Source organism: Ogataea parapolymorpha, chromosome VI (genome assembly GCF_000187245.1).
Source record: "Ogataea parapolymorpha DL-1 chromosome VI, whole genome shotgun sequence".
Lineage (NCBI taxonomy): Eukaryota > Fungi > Ascomycota > Pichiomycetes > Pichiales > Pichiaceae > Ogataea > Ogataea parapolymorpha.
Window position 1 is genome coordinate 46,463 of NC_027861.1, and position 15,466 is coordinate 61,928.

The window sequence follows — 15,466 nt, forward strand, 5'->3', positions numbered from 1 at the left end:
ATACAGTTGAAGCTTAGAAGTAGTAGAACACCTTATCACTTGTTTTGTTTCGCCTTTAGCAAAAAAAAATTGTTTTTCGCACTTCATCGTCACAAATGGCTGGGTGTAAGTATTATGGCATGACCGAGCGTGCTAATCAACCAGTTTCCATTGATCTAGACCATTGCCTGGAGAAGCTTTATCGGGGAGAGCTTTTGTCCGAGCCGGTTATAGACCAACTGTGTTTCAAGCTGAAGGAACTGCTGGTGAAGGAATCAAACATAGTACACGTCCAGTCGCCAGTCACGCTAGTGGGAGACATACATGGACAGTTTTACGACTTATTAGAGATCTTCAAGATTGGTGGATACCCTCCGGACACAAACTACCTCTTTCTTGGCGATTATGTTGACCGAGGGTTCCATTCTGTCGAGACAATCAGCTTACTCATAGTATTGAAATTAAAATACCCCCAGAGGGTGAATCTCATCAGAGGAAACCACGAATCGCGCCAGATCACGACAAACTATGGCTTTTACACTGAGTGTTTAACCAAGTACGGCAACCAGTCCCAGATATGGTCTATTTTCACAGATATATTCGACTACCTAATTCTCGCCGCCATTATCGACAGCAATCTATTCTGTGTCCATGGAGGACTATCCCCAAATGTCCAAACAATAGATTCAATACTGGTCATTGATCGGTTCAAGGAGATCCCTCATGACGGGCCCATGGCGGACCTTGTCTGGAGTGACCCAGATCTAGAGCTTCTCAATTTCCGCATATCTTCGCGAGGAGCAGGCTACCAGTTTGGAATCAACGTCGTGAACAAATTTTTGCAGGTCAACAAGTTTGAAAGCATATATCGAGCCCATCAACTGTGCCAGGAAGGATACCAGGTGTTCTGGAAGGGAAAGGTCAACACCGTGTGGTCTGCTCCTAATTATTGCTATAGATGTGGGAACAAAGCCAGTATCCTGGAAATCTTCGACAGCTATCGAGAGCCAGACAGTTTTCGGTTCAATGTGTTTGATGCGTCTCCTGAAAGCCAGAAAGAGTTTCTCAAGGTTGTCAATTTGGGCGAGATGGACGAGTCTGCGCAAGATGACTTCTTGGCCCTTCCCGAAAACAAAATCGCAAAAAAGGCTCCCTACGTGGAGTATTTCATGTAATATTAAGCTTGCATCTGTTATGATTATGAATAGTATAATTCTAGGTTCATTCCGTCGTGGATCTCGTAGTCGTCTAGCGAAATATGGTCTTTGAAAATCATGTACCCTTTCTTGAGAACGATTTTGTTGGGGTCTGTGCCAATTTGGAGGCCTAAGAGCTTTTTGAAGTCTCCTATGGTGTCAGTCGGCAGACACTTAACCCTGATTTTTTTCCCGAGCCGGTCATTGCATACAACTTCAATCATTAGAGGTTATTTTAAAATCTTTTTTAGTTTTATTTATCGATTAATGCCTGCTCCTCTGGGGAATATCCCCGATCTGAAAATTGATGAGACAGCAGAGGCGGCTGTTGAGGAGCCTGTGTCTGAACTATACTCACACCCTAATGGCTCAAACTCGTCGTTCACACACTCAAATGCGTATCGCTACTCCCGATCGCGCTCTCCCAAACGTGTCTCGTCACCAATAAGAAAAGGGTCTCCAACGCGTCAGCAACCCTTCAGATTTGGATCCATCACAATGAATAACTCCAGCGAAAACCTTTCTTTGAAGCCCGGAAGTACAGTCCCCATGAACGGCCCAAGAGCTTCATATCGACGTGGTCACAGATACAAGCATTCCTCCGTGTCGATGAACATGTTTCAAGAGCCGCCCAAACGTACGTCGGTGCCAATTCCTCAGCAATACCCTCTTCCAACTTACAAAGAAGTGGTCGCAACCCTGAGCTTACAAGATAAACTTAAGCTTGCATACTGTGGTTTCCTAATTTTGCTCAGCCTGGCAACCTATTTAATAGGCTTCAGGTTCGGTAATCTTTGTCTGTCAACGCTTTCGCATCTCGTCTTTTATCACTCCATTGGCAACTTGATTACTGTGATCGTGCAGGTCATGACCAACTTCCCAATATGGAACGACTCGTCGCTGAAGTATCCATTTGGACTGGGCAGAATAGAGGTGCTGGCCGGATTTGGGCTGTCAGTGTCTCTTCTCTTTGTGGGTGTTGATCTTTTTTCCCATATCTTTGAGAACGTGATGTTCACTCTCGCTCTTGGAGACCTCGATGAGGCCGCCCATGCTCACCATGTTCACGGCGAAAAAGGACATCTCAACCTGGTGTTCTACGAGTGCTACCTGTTAACGATCTGTTTTGTGACATTACTGTCACCTCGTATCATTTCAAGAACGAAGAAACCGGCTGAGCCAGTCATTTTGCGCCCCAAAAGAGTAAATTCCATCACTTTACAAGAAGAGCCGGTGGTCAATATTAAGTCGCAGATTAAAAAGACCCAAAACCAACTCTCCAATTATACAAGCATTCTGTCAATTGGCTACGCAGTCTACGCCATGATGTACCCCTTTGTTGCGCATATAGAGCTGGTGACGGCTGTAAACGAAATGTCGAGCCTGATCTTGGCCTTCACGGTGCTATTTCTGGCATGGAGGCTAATATCTCGCCTCTCGGGAATTCTTTTGCTGCGCAACCCCCGCACCGACATTGAGCCTCGCATTGTCCAGAACATACAGTCATTGGAAGTGTACAAATCATCATACAAAATCGGACGGCTAAAGATTTCCAAGGTTAACCACAAAATATATGTGGTTATTCTCAGCATGCGCATGGCTGGGGCCTCGGACGACGACGAGTCAAAAATGAGATTTTACGCTTCTCGTATTATCCGCAGCATTATGTGCCAAGATGAGGCAGCAGAGGTCGATCTGGACGCTGAGTTCGACTACATGGACCAATCTGGCGAGCAATTCGAAATCACCATCGATATCCAACGGGTGTAGTTACCACACCCGTACACCGCATCCCCATTTTGTGGACGTATCACTAATCCCCACGAACTTAACTAGTTACATAAACGTTATAATATGGACGATTCAGACACTTCCACTTCTATCAACTCACTGGCATCCGATTTGTCGCCTGGGAAAGACAAAAGAAAATGGAGGGTCGCTCCACATAAGAGCGTGGACGAGGTGATCGATTTTTTCCAAAAACCGGTGCAACCATTCTCCCACGAAGAGAAAAACGACACGCAGCCGGAGCCGGAACCCTCCATTTCCCTCAACTTTATCCAGCTGTTCAACGACGTGCTCCTTCTGGTAACGAGGCTGATCGACGTGCTCGTTCCACAGAACAGCACGTACCGGAGTCTGATCTTTCTGTAAGTGCTCATAACCCCATAAAAGAGGGATCTCTAACACTCTAGGAATACCCTCAATTTTCTTGAACAAGTTAGGAATAACGTATCTGGCTGGTGGAAACAGGTGCTTCTATTCTACAAATCTAATTCGTATTTGGTCAACATCTCAGTGACCATCTTTGTGCTCAGCATCATCCCCCCGGTTCTAATATTCATTCTGCTAATGGCCGTCTACACCTCATTTATTGGCTTTTTATTCACCACCGGGTTCACCATTCTTGCAATTGCGGCAGGAATTGGTTTCCTGCCCGTTTTCATCATCAGCTTGTCCGTCATTGTGTCTGTGACCGCGGCTGTCAGCCTTGCATATATGGCAGTCGGTGCTGCCATTACTTTGTTCTCCAATACGCTACCAACGCGAGAATGGTTGAGTGCCATCGCCGACACCCTCCCTCCATCGGTTGGCATTGCTGAAAAGAAAACTTGAAACTAGCGGCCCTTGAGTTCAGCCAACGCGCGTCTCATCTCCACATAGGCCAAATGCATTTTACCCACAAAATGGTCCGCAAGTCGGCGATCGTTATCGAGGCGAGAGAGATAGGCACCGCACTGCTCACAAACCTGCAATTTCTGCTGTGCCGATTGGTTGATGTTCTCCACCATTTCGGTGTATTGCGTGGCAACAGCATCTCGATTTCGTATCACTTTTTCTAGCTCTTTATTCCAATCCAAAGCCATTTCCAATTCTCCCTTTTCCACCAGTAACGTTATCTCCTGGAGCATCAGGCTCACCTGTTCGTCTAGTTTATCCAGCTCCTGTGTCACGCTCGAAATTTTCTCCCTTTCCTCTACAGAGAGCTCCAGTCTCTTTTCTGCAATTCTAATTTTTCTATTACACTCATTGATCACTCCTTCGAGATCGCGCATGTAATCCAGTTTGTAATTGTCGTTGGGCATTCGCACCCCATTTTTCACACAGGTCTCGTATAATATTTTGAGTTTTTCCTGGTGTATTTTTGGGCACTTGCCACGGTCCTCCTTGGTGCCTTGGAACAAGTCGTACGGGCATTTTCCTACAAGGAAGCTCTTGCACACTTTTGGAGAGTCCAGCACAGAAGGATCTGTTGATTGAACTCTTCGCACGTCGTAATCTCGTGGTAGTTTCACTAGAGCATCTCGACCCATGAGCTGCTCAAGCAGCTTTCGCTGTTCGTACGCCATTAATTTAATATATAAAAAAATAATTTATTGCATTGATGAATAATCTGTACTCAGCAGGCAGAGTCCTGTCCTACACTATAAGGACAGTCGCCCTGTTGCACATATTCTCTTCGAATGTTTTCGAAGTAAGTGATACTACGGGTGAGAGCATGTTGCCGACGCTGGCTGTTGTCAATGATAGTGCTGTGGTAGACAAGCGATACAAATACGGCAGAAATGTAAAAATGGGGGACCTGATCGTGGCACGCAAGCCCACGGAGCCTTCAAGTTTGGTGACGAAACGAATAACTGGGATGCCAGGAGATATTATCCTCATTGACCCGTCCAAAAATTCGCTCCAAAGATTAAACCAGGAGAACCTTGACATGCAGGAGATAACTCCTCTGGACAACAGCAGCTATGACAACTACGTGATTGTTCCCAAAGGCCATGTCTGGGTGACAGGTGACAACCTTAACGCTTCTCTGGATTCAAGAACCTACTCCGTTGTTCCGCTCGCTATGATTGAAGGGAAACTGGTCTACGCTTGGTATTTAACGGGGATGCTCTCTATGTTTACCAATTCACCTAGAAAACTGGCCAATACTTTTGTGGAGGAGTGATGGCAGCATTCAATCATCTTTTGCCTGCTTGGCGAAGCTGATGCAGCTCTCTCAGGACTTTGGAACCAACATAGACACCCACAGGAGCCACTATCAAAGTTCTGTAGATGGTAGTAAAAATTGATGCGCTTAAGAAGTAGTGGATGAAGATGTTTTCAAGCAATGCCAAACACACGAAAAACTGGATAGTGTATCCGCAAGGCAGTTTGCCAATGTTGTCAAAATTCACCGCATCAAGCCGGTTCCATGTGATGAACAGCGCCGCCAGCAAAGCAACGACACCACCGATGAAAAATATAGAGATGATTGGGTTGACGTATTTTTGAGGGCTCTTGAACTGGTGTATTATTTCTGGTTTTCTGCCAAAGCGCTCAGGCTTGGAACTCGAGCGTAGATTCGAGTGTATTTGTCCAACTTTACGGAATAGATTATATTCCTTAACGTTATCTCCAATCAAAACGCTAACATCGATTTGGGGACTTTGTTTAATATACTTGGACAGTTTGCTCACTGGGATATCCAGCTTAGCCTGGGAATCTTTGATTTTTGGGTAGTAGTATGAGTCAACATCACCAGCTGTCAATAGGATGCTCACTTGCTGGGGAGGGCTTTTCAGCTTCTCACCCTTGTCTAGAATATCAAACTGAATTTCGATGGATTTACTAGTAGATTCTAAGCCAATTGGGAAACCATCAAATGAGACGGCCGCACCATCAATACTGAGGAAGCCATTTGCAAGATCCAAGGTCCAGACAGGGACACATAATAACAAAAACGCTAAGGACAGCATGCTAATAATGAGAATGTTTTTCAGCTCGTAAGTTCAAAGAGCGTGCACGACAAGGCATTCACACTGTCCATATGCGATATTCTTGTCGCTTAGGACAGTATCGCCCGAGTAGCGTAATGGTTAACGCGTTTGACTTCTAATCAAAAGATTCCGGGTTCGACTCCCGGCTTGGGTGCTAAATTTTTAGTTTTTTTGCAATATAGCTAGCTCACTTTGAGGTGTACTTTATTAACGTATGCTATTTCTTAGGTTTTACCAAATGCTATTTCCCTTTTCTCGCCCTTTGCGTGTGGTAGGTTCTTCCAGCAAACTTGATCGAGGTCTTAGGGTTAGAAACAAAAACAGCTCGATCCTCATCAGGGTCGGAGGCTTTACCAATAGTTACTGGCTCCTCAGAGGTCTCTGCAACCGTCACCCCGGACTGATGGTCCAGGCCTGTCCGTTTTCCCTTCCTGTCCCTTCGTTTTTCCTCAGAAAACTCAATCACCTCCTTCACAGACCCATTGTCCTCCAAAATCATGGACACCTTCTGGTCCTGTAATTTATCGCTAGACTTGGTGCAGGATGTAACACTATTTTCATTTTTCGGTTGTTTGCTCGGCGAATCGTCCACCTCTTCGTCTTGAATCTCGGTGACTGGGGAGGATTGCGGTGACTGAGTTTTAGTCTCTGCTTCTGGGTCCTCAGACGACAACGATATATTTCGTTGCTGAGATGACTCCACCCACGCAGACTGCTGCTCTGTATCGGGAGCCATTTCATTCGAAATTTCATCAACTATCATGACCTCGTCATCTGGAAGTTCATCGGCACTATGCTCTTCGGCCCCTGCCGAAGGTTCCCTGATCCCTTTGGCTCGTAGTGTTCCGTAGGTTTCGGTACCAATGGCAGAGCTGTCGCCACCATTGGCTTCGACTTGCTCTTTGAGTAGCTTAAGCAGAACCTCGCGTAGCTGCATCCTAATAACTTTGCGTTCCTCATCATCAAAAAGCTTGGTGGAAAGTGAAGTAGTGGACTTTTTGCGGCGGTGCTCTGTAAGGATCTTAGCCTTGAACTCCTCTGGGCTGTCAAAGAATTTCTTGCAATTATAGATAACATGCAGTCCACAGTCATTGAAATTCTTTTGCTGCGGAATATTGCAACTGTACTTGCGAATCTGCCCTATCGGGATATCTAAATGGTACTTGTCTTTGGCATACTCCACCAAAAAACTTTTTATTGGTACTGCGATGTTGGGATGCGCTTTCTGGAGAGAGTCCAGAACAAAAATGCTTGCTAACGGTTTTTTCTTATTGATCAACAGCCCATCCATAGGCTCTGGCTCATTGGTTTCGTTGTATCTGCGAAGACGCGGTAGGTTTGTAATGACAACAAAAAACCAGTGCAAATCTGTCATTATTGGAATCACAATGTAATCATTATCAAACAAACTGTCATTTGACTTGAACCACGTCCTGACGTTTGAGTAGTAGTCGTTATCGGGACTGCACATTGTCAATTTGGTATAGAAAAAAGAGTTGAACAGCTCGACTCGCGCACTGCCCAGGGAGCCTGCTTCTCGTGCCTGCTGCAAATTGTACTGTAGGAAAAAATCCACAATCGAGTCATTCACCCAATTGCCGTTGTATAGCGAGTTGAAGTCTTTGTTAGACACGATGATAGACTTCTTGGACGCAAACCTGTATTTTAGGGGTGGATCAAACACAATCTGCTCGTCGCGCGAGATGTCTTCGTCCTGGATTTCGGCATGATACTCGAACGGATCTTCTATGCTGTCTGTCAGGGATAAACGCAATGAACGTGTACGAGTCGTGTTGATGATATTTCCTGGCTCCAGGTCAGAACTGAAAGTTTTCGCTGGTCCGTAAAAGTTCGCGGGAGGAGTCACCGGAAGCTGTGTTTGATGGTTGCTGCCAATTTTGGATTCTCGACCTGACTCGCTTTTCAAATAGTAATTGTTCATGTCCGATGCTGTGAGATAGTTGCATACCAGCTGATCCTCAAAATTTCGCACGAGCTTGTTGTACGGCTCCTCGTCGCTCAGACTGAGGAACACCCATAATTTGTCTATCCGTACGCTCTCGTTACGAAGCGTTCCTGTGATGCTTGATTTGAGGGTCACGACAAAATGGTATGAGCTGTCTGGGTTCGAGCATATATCCACAAACCTGATATCCGGAAACGGCACGGATACATACACATCATTGGTGTGTTGCAGACTGTATATAGTCAGACGGTGATTTTGGCAGTTTAGCCAGATGTGCTCGGACACAGTGCTGGGTGATTTTGCGGCAGATTTGAAAAGCTTCACGCGTCGCACTGCCAGATGCACTCCCTCATCTTCCTTTTCTGGCACAGGCTGTTCCCCAGTGTCTATATCTATGCTGCGTGGTATGGCGATCTTTGTAGCGGGCTGTTTCTGCAGATTGTCCGAGGGCCTGAGCTGTCTGAGCTTTTTGCTTCTAAATCGCAGATTGTTCAGAGATGCAAATGCCTTCCGCTTGTACGGAGGGTCCTTATTAAACATCGACAGCAAAATTGCAATATTTGTGCTTTGGTCCCTTCCTTGTAATTTATTTACACTAGTAAATGACAGAAGTGAAAATATCAAAAAATTTTCAGAACCCAAGGACCGTCATGTTGGCTGGACATATTGTGCAGAAGCGCGTGGCTTTGCAAGCTACAGGCCTGGGAGTCAGGGCATTTTCGATTTCTGGAGCTCGTTTATCCGGCCAGAAGTCGCCTATCCAAGTGTTCGTGGACACATTCCGCAGCGAGCTGAAAAAGAGCACCGAGCTCACTGACCAAATCAAACAGCTTAAGAGCGCTACCGACGAGATGGGAGAAAGTGAGGCTTTTAAGAAAGCCAAAGAGGCATACAACGCCGCGCAGAAATCGTCGGGAGCGTTGGCAAAGGGAGTGCACAAGACAGCCGAGGTCGTGGGAGATGTGGCACAGAAGGCATGGGAGTCGCCTGTGGGAAAGGGGGTGCGGACTACCGTTGAGAAAACCGCCGAGACTGTCGATCAAGTGATCGAGCCGATCCGGAAAACCAAGACTTACCAGGAGGTGACCAAGAGTCTCGACGAAGGCGCTTCCAAATATGGATTGTACGAGAGCAAGGAGCAGAGACGGCTTCGTCGTCTGCGCGAGCTGGAGAACAAACCAAAGGCCATTAAAAGAGACGAGGAGGCCGGCACTGCCATAGTTGCCACCAATATCAAGTCTGAGAGCAGCATCAAAGACAAGATCAAGATCAAGCCCAACTCTGCCATTGGAAGACTGCTGGTGGTGCTGAGAGAAAAATGGGAGGAGGCAGAAAACCCACTGTTGGTGCTGATCCGGACCGTCATCGACAAGATCGGCAGCTTTTTTGCCGAAACCGAGGGTGCCAGAGTCATCAAGGCTTTCAGAGAGCTGGACCCTAACTTTAACACAGAAAGTCTGACTAAACAGCTCAGAGAGTACATTGTGCCTGAGGTTTTAGAGGCATACATTACCGGAGAGGAGAAGGTCCTGAAAACGTGGCTCTCGGAGGCTCCGTTCAACATCATAGCTGCACAGCAGAAACAACTCAGAGATCAGGGTCTGATCTCGGATGGCCGTATTTTGGACGTGAGAGACGTCCAGATCGTGTCGTCACGTATGTTGGAGCCTAACCAGATCCCTGTTTTCGTTGTTAGCGCTAGAGTTCAGGAAGTTAATCTCTACAGAAAGGCCAAGACTGGCGAAGTGGTGGCAGGTACTGAGGAGGATATTCTGTTGTCTGCCTACGCCTTGGTGATAACGCGTGTCCCAGAGGAGATAGACAACCCAGAGACAGAGGGATGGAAGATTCTGGAGTTTGTGAGAGGTGGATCTCGGAAATTTACCTGATGATGTACATAGAAATGCCGCGCGTTATACCGTTGGTAGCTGAAAAATATAATAATGTACTAACTATGCTGGTTCTTCGGTTTCCTTCTTTTGAACGTGGGTTTAGGCTTGGGCTCTTTGAGTTCTGTGTCTGAGCCGCTGGAGAGCTCCTCGTCAATCGGTTTTTCGTTGAATCCCCACTCTTTAAGCTCTTTTTCGGACTTGGCGATCTTTTTTTCTCGGACCCCTGTAGGCACCGAGTATGTTGGCCTTTCTGGCTCATGGAGATGTTCATTCACTAATGGTGCAGCTACTGGGCTTTGTGCTCGTGTCGGGGATTTTTCTCTCGCTCTGTTGAGCTCTTTCTCGGCCTGTCGTGTAAGTTTCTCTTGCTGCTGTTGTCGTTCTCGAAACCCTTTCAACAAACGGTTCATCGCAGCCCTATGACCTGCGCTGGCCTCATGGCTTGCCCTCAAGTTCTCATCAACAAACTGCGTTAGTAGTTGCAACTGATTAACATACTTTAGAGCATGTCTTACACCAGTATCTAGCCATAGAAATATGAAAATTTAATAGCGACTCTGCAGATAGTGATACTTCTGATTCCTTTTACATAAATAATTTCTATAATGTCTACTTTTCTTCCGGTTTCTTCTCATCCTCTTCCGGTTTCTTGTCTTCATCGTCCAAACTCAGCTTGTCCTTGACAATAACCTTCTGGTCCTTTTCCTCCACATTCTCGCTCTCAATCAAATGCTCCTGCTCTTTCAGCACATTCATACGTTGCTCAAAAGTGGCCTTCTCATCATCAACATGCAACTCCTGCTCGTGGTAGAACTCTTCAGGCAGCGAGTTTAGAACATTTTTCAGTGCTTCGTAATGAGAGTAGTTCTCAGTGTTGCCGTACGAATATGCGTTAGCAAGGATCATTAGGGTGGACGGGATTTTCTCACGTAATCGCATATCAAGCCAGATCTGCAGCAGCTCGCGCAATCTCTCAGGGGGAGTATCTGCAGTACGAATTCCACGAGAGCCACAAGCAACTAGAAGTTCTGCCGGAGATAGGGACTTGACACCCTCGTAGTCAATTAGCTTGTCGTCCTTCTTGATCTTGAGCATCTTGTGCCGGATACGGTACCGCAAAATTTGGTCGGTGCCAAACGGGCGTAGATTGATGTACTTTGCCATGGCAATTAAAATACCTCTCGAAACATTATCCAGAATTAAGTCGTCTTTAAAGAGCTTAGCCACACGCAGTAGCTGCTCTTTGCTGATCTCATGAGAGCGGCCGCTTTTTAATTTCAAATAGAAATCCTTGTAGTCCGCACGCTGTTCCTCGGTAATGGTGGAAGGAAGTTTTATATGTTTGGCCTGGGTCCTCAGGATTTCACTCACCTTAGTTCTCGTAGTCCGCAACTTCTTGAGATTCTTCTCTTTGTCGGTCTTGGATTCATAAGTGGAAGGTAGCAGATTTGGGAATAGTTTGAGGGCAACGGGTAAAAGCAGTTCGGCAAACGGAATCAGCACAAACATGGCAAACGGGAACAATCGAAGAACATCCGAGGTGGTTCTCTGTAGCTGTCTGTATTCTCTTCTTGTGAGCTCGTAACCAGAAGCCGCTTTGAGCACCAATTTGGACGAGATTTTGATTTCCATGCCCAACAGCTTGGTACCTGCCCAGTAGTGTTGGGCCTCATGCTTTACTTTCTGCCAGATGGTGGATTTTGGGGCCGAAGAATTGAAGCGTAAGCCCAGAGCATAGTTCAGAGACACCGGCCGGCCAGCACACAGTCTGCCACCCAAAAGCACGGTCCTCGTGACTAGTCTTGGATCGTGGATTCGTAGCATAACTTGGGCAAAATAATAATTAAGGACACAAATTTCCTCGTCTACACCTGAGACCGGAGGCAACCGGTATCGGACTAGGTTCGGACCTCATCCTTGGGGTATGAAGGGCAGGCAGAAACATTGGGATATGTTCCCAGACGTCCCTGGTGTCTTGGATACCACTCGAAGCAGCAATAAGGAGCACAACGTAGCAGATTGTGACGGTCCTCGGTTGAGTTATGTGCTTTACACTACTCTAAAATTTTTACCAAATCTTCCTTATGGTTAAAAGAGACAGAGAGCCAGAATCGGGCGTCAATGACACTGAGCAGGGTCCTGCGGCCGTCGAGGTGAACCATAGACCTCACAAGAAAGCCCAGTTGACCTCACAGGATGTTCAGATCGCCCGAGAAACGGCTGAACTGTTTAAGTCCAACATCTTCAAGCTTCAGATCGACGAGCTTGTGAAGGAACTGCGTCTCAAGGACTCGCACTGTAAGTTGATTGAGCGTGTTCTTCACCGACTCTACGAGATTATTCAGGACATCCCCGCCTCAGAGGCATATTCTCTAGAGGAGGCTGAGAGTTACTTTGAAAAGTCGAAAAACGAGGTTGCAATACCATTCCCTGATCCCAAGCCTACCTCCATTAACTACAAACTGCAATACGAGTCCCCAACAGACGTTTCATTGGTTGGATCATTCGGTTTGAAAACTGGCATCCAACAGCCAGATGGCATGGCAGTCGACGTTTCTCTCACCATGTCTAAGTCCATGTTCCAGCCAAAAGATTATTTAAACTACAAAGCTCTCTACAAAAGAGCTTTTTATATCGCTTACCTTGCAGACCAGCTGATCACGCTAACGGCGAAAAATCACCTGCCAGTGAGAATTTCCTACGAGTACGTGAATGGCGATAGATTGTGTCCAAGCATCAGGATAGACAGTGTCACGCCAGATAAAGTTCATGACAACGATCTAGTATTTGAAGACACAAACTTCAGAATCAGACTTCTGGTCGGATTCGAATACGGGTTGTTCGAAAGCAAAAAACTTCTTCCTGATAGGAACTGCGTTCGCATTCAAACCGACGACGAGCTACCTCCAACGCCTCTGTACAACTCCTCCATCTTGTCCTCCACAACCTACAAATATTATCTCAAGTACCTATACGCCACAAAGAAGACCACAGACTCCTTTAGAGATGCGACAGTGCTAGGAAAGCTCTGGCTCAGACAACGTGGGTTTGGCTCCCATTTTAATAAAGGCGGTTTTGGACATTTTGAGTTTGCCGTGCTGATGGCTGCACTTTTGGCGGGCGGTGGTGAGAACGGGAACAAGGTGTTGCTCCATGGTTACTCTAGTTACCAGCTATTTAAAGGGACGATCAAGTACTTGGCCACGCAAGACCTCGTCGATGACGGATATCTCTCATTCAGCTCCATTGTTGGCGATAATGGCTCAGTTTACAAGAAGGGCGGATTCAACATTCCAACTCTGTTCGACAAGACCACCAAGATCAACATTTTGTGGAAAATGACGGCTTCTTCCTACCAAGTGCTGAAAAAGCAGGCAGCTGAGACACTGGACCTCTTGAACGATGTTGTCCAGGACCGCTTTAAACAGACATTTATCTACAAAAACACACAAAAGTACTTACAATATGACATGTTTGTGTCAGTTCCATTGAAGGATTTGAACCAACAAGACAAATTTGGTCCTATAGAGAAAATCACTTTCCTGACATACGAGAATTTTGTATGCAGCAAAGTCCACAGGCTGGTTTCACGTGCATTGGCTGAAAGAGCTTCTCATGTTGTCGTTAGACTTTCCAATACTGAGGACAAATGGGGCATTCAAAAGAGGCGTCCTGACACCCAGGATAAACAAGTCGAGATCGGGCTGTATTTGAATGCGACCGAGTGTGAAAAGAAAATCACCAAAGGCCCTCTTCATAATGATGAGGAAAACGCTATCCGATTTCGCTCCTTTTGGGGCGCAAAAGCTCAAGTCAGAAAGTACAAAGATGGAAATATACAGTACAGTTGTCTGTGGCCTGCCAACGAACTCACGGTGGTGTCTATTCTGAAATACATATTTGAGCTTCATATCAGTTCCAGCGCAAGACTCGAATTCAATACAGACAGATTTTGGAAGATGCTGCCTGTGCCGCTGACGTCCAACTTGATGCAACTAATTCCGTCCAATTTCCAGCAGCTGAAAAACTCGTACTCCGAGTTATGCAAAGTTCTAAATAAAATAGACCTCCCGCTGAGTGTCAAGTCCGTTTTGCCGGCCTCGCCAGCTTTGCGAAACACCTCCCTAATACTGCCCGTCCCTTATGCCGTGTCGAACCCAGACTTTTTCAACGAGTCGATTCTCCAATTTGAGTCGTCGACAAAATGGCCGGACGAGCTGCTTGCTCTCGAGCAAACAAAAACTGCATTCCTCCTAAAGATCAACGATTACCTCGCCAAAAACACAAACTACAAGTCCTACTTGGAGGAAGATCGCACTTCTGTTCCTTACAACACCAAAATCAAAGTTCTACGCGTGCTCTCGCCAGATGGCTACGGATTCAGCTTCCGAGTTTTGACCGAGCGTGACGAAGTACTATACCTTCGTGCTATCGAGAACGCTCCCGAAAAGCAACGCAAGACCGTCGCAGACATTTATTTGGCATTTAATCAGAAGTATATGGGCTCCGTCAAGCATCACCGGGCCATTGCTTCTCTAAGCACTTATTTCCCATTTTATTCTGCCACCGTGCGTCTTTTTAAGCGCTGGCTTGACGCTCAGCTTCTTCTGTCCCATTTCAATGACGAGCTTGTGGAGCTTCTGGTGATGAAGGTGTTTGTGGACCCTGCTCCATACTCTGTTCCTGCCAGCGTCGAGGCTGGCTTCCTTCGCACCTTACAATTCTTGAGCCAATGGAATTGGAAGGAGGATCCACTTGTTCTTGATCTTGCAAAAGACCTTGAGAAAAGTGGAAACTACATTGATCTCGTCTCAGAAAAATTGACTGTCCAGACTTATCAGTCAATTACCGGAAACTTCAGCAAACTGCGCAAGGAGGATCCACAGGCTATCAAGACACAGCTATTTGTTGCATCTAAAGAGGACCCATCTGGAAAATTGTGGTCGTTTGGGCTTTCTCTACCTATTGCGACAAGACTGACTGCTCTCAGTAAGGCTGCCGTGGCCGCTGTTAGCAAGACGCTTAACCAGAAAACTTTGAAACTAATATTCACTCCGGCGTTGAAAGATTATGATATCGTGCTAAAGATCAGAACGCCTGCTGAGCTTGCCTCAAAGTCTGGTATCTTGCCAGAAAACAAATTCAAAAATCTGGTGGCCACGTCGTTGGTGGCCTCCGATGACGTTTCTTCCGAACAGGACCCTGTTCCTGCGTTCTGTGACGAGTTGAGGGCTCGTTTCAGTAACGTGATGCTCATCTCGTGCGGGAAGTACACCGGACTCGGGAAAGAAGGCCGTTGCAACGTTATCGCGGGGATACTGAACCCAGTGATAGGCAACTCCAAGAAGAAGTTCCGGGTCAACGTTGGCTACGATGTCGAGCCTACCGATGATGAGCAGCTCAAGCTTAATAAACATTCTCTGCTCAGTCAAATTGCGCTCTTGGGTGGTGATTTGATTGAGTCTGTAGACTTAAATAGGTGGGAATAATATAGAGTAATTTATCAGAATGAATATACACAGAGCATGAATCTTTAAGACTAATGAAATACTCGCAAGTGAAACCTTCGAACTAATTGGCCTACACAAACTGTATGGGCTCAAGCCTCCCAGTGAAAGTATTCACTAGTTTGTTTAACGATAAGTAGATAAAGAATAATTTGATTACCTA

General features: G+C 46.2%; 12 protein-coding genes and 1 non-coding gene across 13 annotated transcripts; 7 read left to right on the plus strand and 6 right to left on the minus strand.

Moving 5' to 3' along the window:
* Positions 1–95: 95 nt before the first annotated feature.
* HPODL_01118 (putative serine/threonine-protein phosphatase) lies at positions 96–1,154 on the plus strand (the record flags this gene model as incomplete). Its single annotated transcript, XM_014077613.1, has 2 exons — positions 96–105; positions 145–1,154. 2 exons carry the CDS (start codon positions 96–98, stop codon positions 1,152–1,154), a joined length of 1,020 nt encoding a protein of 339 aa, XP_013933088.1.
* A 23-nt stretch (positions 1,155–1,177) lies between these two features.
* On the minus strand, positions 1,178–1,399 carry HPODL_05277 (uncharacterized protein; the record flags this gene model as incomplete). Its single annotated transcript, XM_014077614.1, has 1 exon — positions 1,178–1,399. One exon carries the CDS (start codon positions 1,397–1,399, stop codon positions 1,178–1,180), a length of 222 nt encoding a protein of 73 aa, XP_013933089.1.
* A 43-nt stretch (positions 1,400–1,442) lies between these two features.
* On the plus strand, positions 1,443–2,945 carry HPODL_05278 (putative membrane protein; the record flags this gene model as incomplete). Its single annotated transcript, XM_014077615.1, has 1 exon — positions 1,443–2,945. One exon carries the CDS (start codon positions 1,443–1,445, stop codon positions 2,943–2,945), a length of 1,503 nt encoding a protein of 500 aa, XP_013933090.1.
* Positions 2,946–3,029: 84 nt separating this feature from the next.
* Positions 3,030–3,791, plus strand: HPODL_05279 (putative membrane protein; the record flags this gene model as incomplete). The annotated part of the gene is made up of 2 exons (XM_014077616.1): positions 3,030–3,325; positions 3,371–3,791. 2 exons carry the CDS (start codon positions 3,030–3,032, stop codon positions 3,789–3,791), a joined length of 717 nt encoding a protein of 238 aa, XP_013933091.1.
* Positions 3,792–3,793: 2 nt separating this feature from the next.
* Positions 3,794–4,525, minus strand: HPODL_01119 (Protein LUC7; the record flags this gene model as incomplete). The annotated part of the gene is made up of 1 exon (XM_014077617.1): positions 3,794–4,525. One exon carries the CDS (start codon positions 4,523–4,525, stop codon positions 3,794–3,796), a length of 732 nt encoding a protein of 243 aa, XP_013933092.1.
* A 149-nt stretch (positions 4,526–4,674) lies between these two features.
* Positions 4,675–5,127, plus strand: HPODL_01120 (uncharacterized protein; the record flags this gene model as incomplete). Its single annotated transcript, XM_014077618.1, has 1 exon — positions 4,675–5,127. The coding sequence occupies one exon, from the start codon at positions 4,675–4,677 to the stop codon at positions 5,125–5,127; it is 453 nt and encodes a 150-aa protein (XP_013933093.1).
* Positions 5,128–5,140: 13 nt separating this feature from the next.
* On the minus strand, positions 5,141–5,917 carry HPODL_01121 (oligosaccharyltransferase complex subunit delta (ribophorin II); the record flags this gene model as incomplete). The annotated part of the gene is made up of 1 exon (XM_014077619.1): positions 5,141–5,917. One exon carries the CDS (start codon positions 5,915–5,917, stop codon positions 5,141–5,143), a length of 777 nt encoding a protein of 258 aa, XP_013933094.1.
* A 102-nt stretch (positions 5,918–6,019) lies between these two features.
* Positions 6,020–6,092, plus strand: HPODL_05439. Its single transcript has one exon. It is a non-coding gene; the product is annotated as a tRNA-Arg (tRNA).
* An 87-nt stretch (positions 6,093–6,179) lies between these two features.
* On the minus strand, positions 6,180–8,444 carry HPODL_01122 (uncharacterized protein; the record flags this gene model as incomplete). The annotated part of the gene is made up of 1 exon (XM_014077620.1): positions 6,180–8,444. One exon carries the CDS (start codon positions 8,442–8,444, stop codon positions 6,180–6,182), a length of 2,265 nt encoding a protein of 754 aa, XP_013933095.1.
* Positions 8,445–8,506: 62 nt separating this feature from the next.
* HPODL_01123 (Mitochondrial import inner membrane translocase subunit TIM44) lies at positions 8,507–9,793 on the plus strand (the record flags this gene model as incomplete). The annotated part of the gene is made up of 1 exon (XM_014077621.1): positions 8,507–9,793. One exon carries the CDS (start codon positions 8,507–8,509, stop codon positions 9,791–9,793), a length of 1,287 nt encoding a protein of 428 aa, XP_013933096.1.
* A 59-nt stretch (positions 9,794–9,852) lies between these two features.
* Positions 9,853–10,327, minus strand: HPODL_05280 (uncharacterized protein; the record flags this gene model as incomplete). Its single annotated transcript, XM_014077622.1, has 2 exons — positions 9,853–10,263; positions 10,295–10,327. The coding sequence occupies 2 exons, from the start codon at positions 10,325–10,327 to the stop codon at positions 9,853–9,855; spliced, it is 444 nt and encodes a 147-aa protein (XP_013933097.1).
* A 78-nt stretch (positions 10,328–10,405) lies between these two features.
* On the minus strand, positions 10,406–11,620 carry HPODL_01124 (LETM1 domain-containing protein YLH47, mitochondrial; the record flags this gene model as incomplete). Its single annotated transcript, XM_014077623.1, has 1 exon — positions 10,406–11,620. The coding sequence occupies one exon, from the start codon at positions 11,618–11,620 to the stop codon at positions 10,406–10,408; it is 1,215 nt and encodes a 404-aa protein (XP_013933098.1).
* Positions 11,621–11,880: 260 nt separating this feature from the next.
* Positions 11,881–15,285, plus strand: HPODL_01125 (U3 snoRNP protein involved in maturation of pre-18S rRNA; the record flags this gene model as incomplete). The annotated part of the gene is made up of 1 exon (XM_014077624.1): positions 11,881–15,285. One exon carries the CDS (start codon positions 11,881–11,883, stop codon positions 15,283–15,285), a length of 3,405 nt encoding a protein of 1,134 aa, XP_013933099.1.
* Positions 15,286–15,466: the final 181 nt, after the last annotated feature.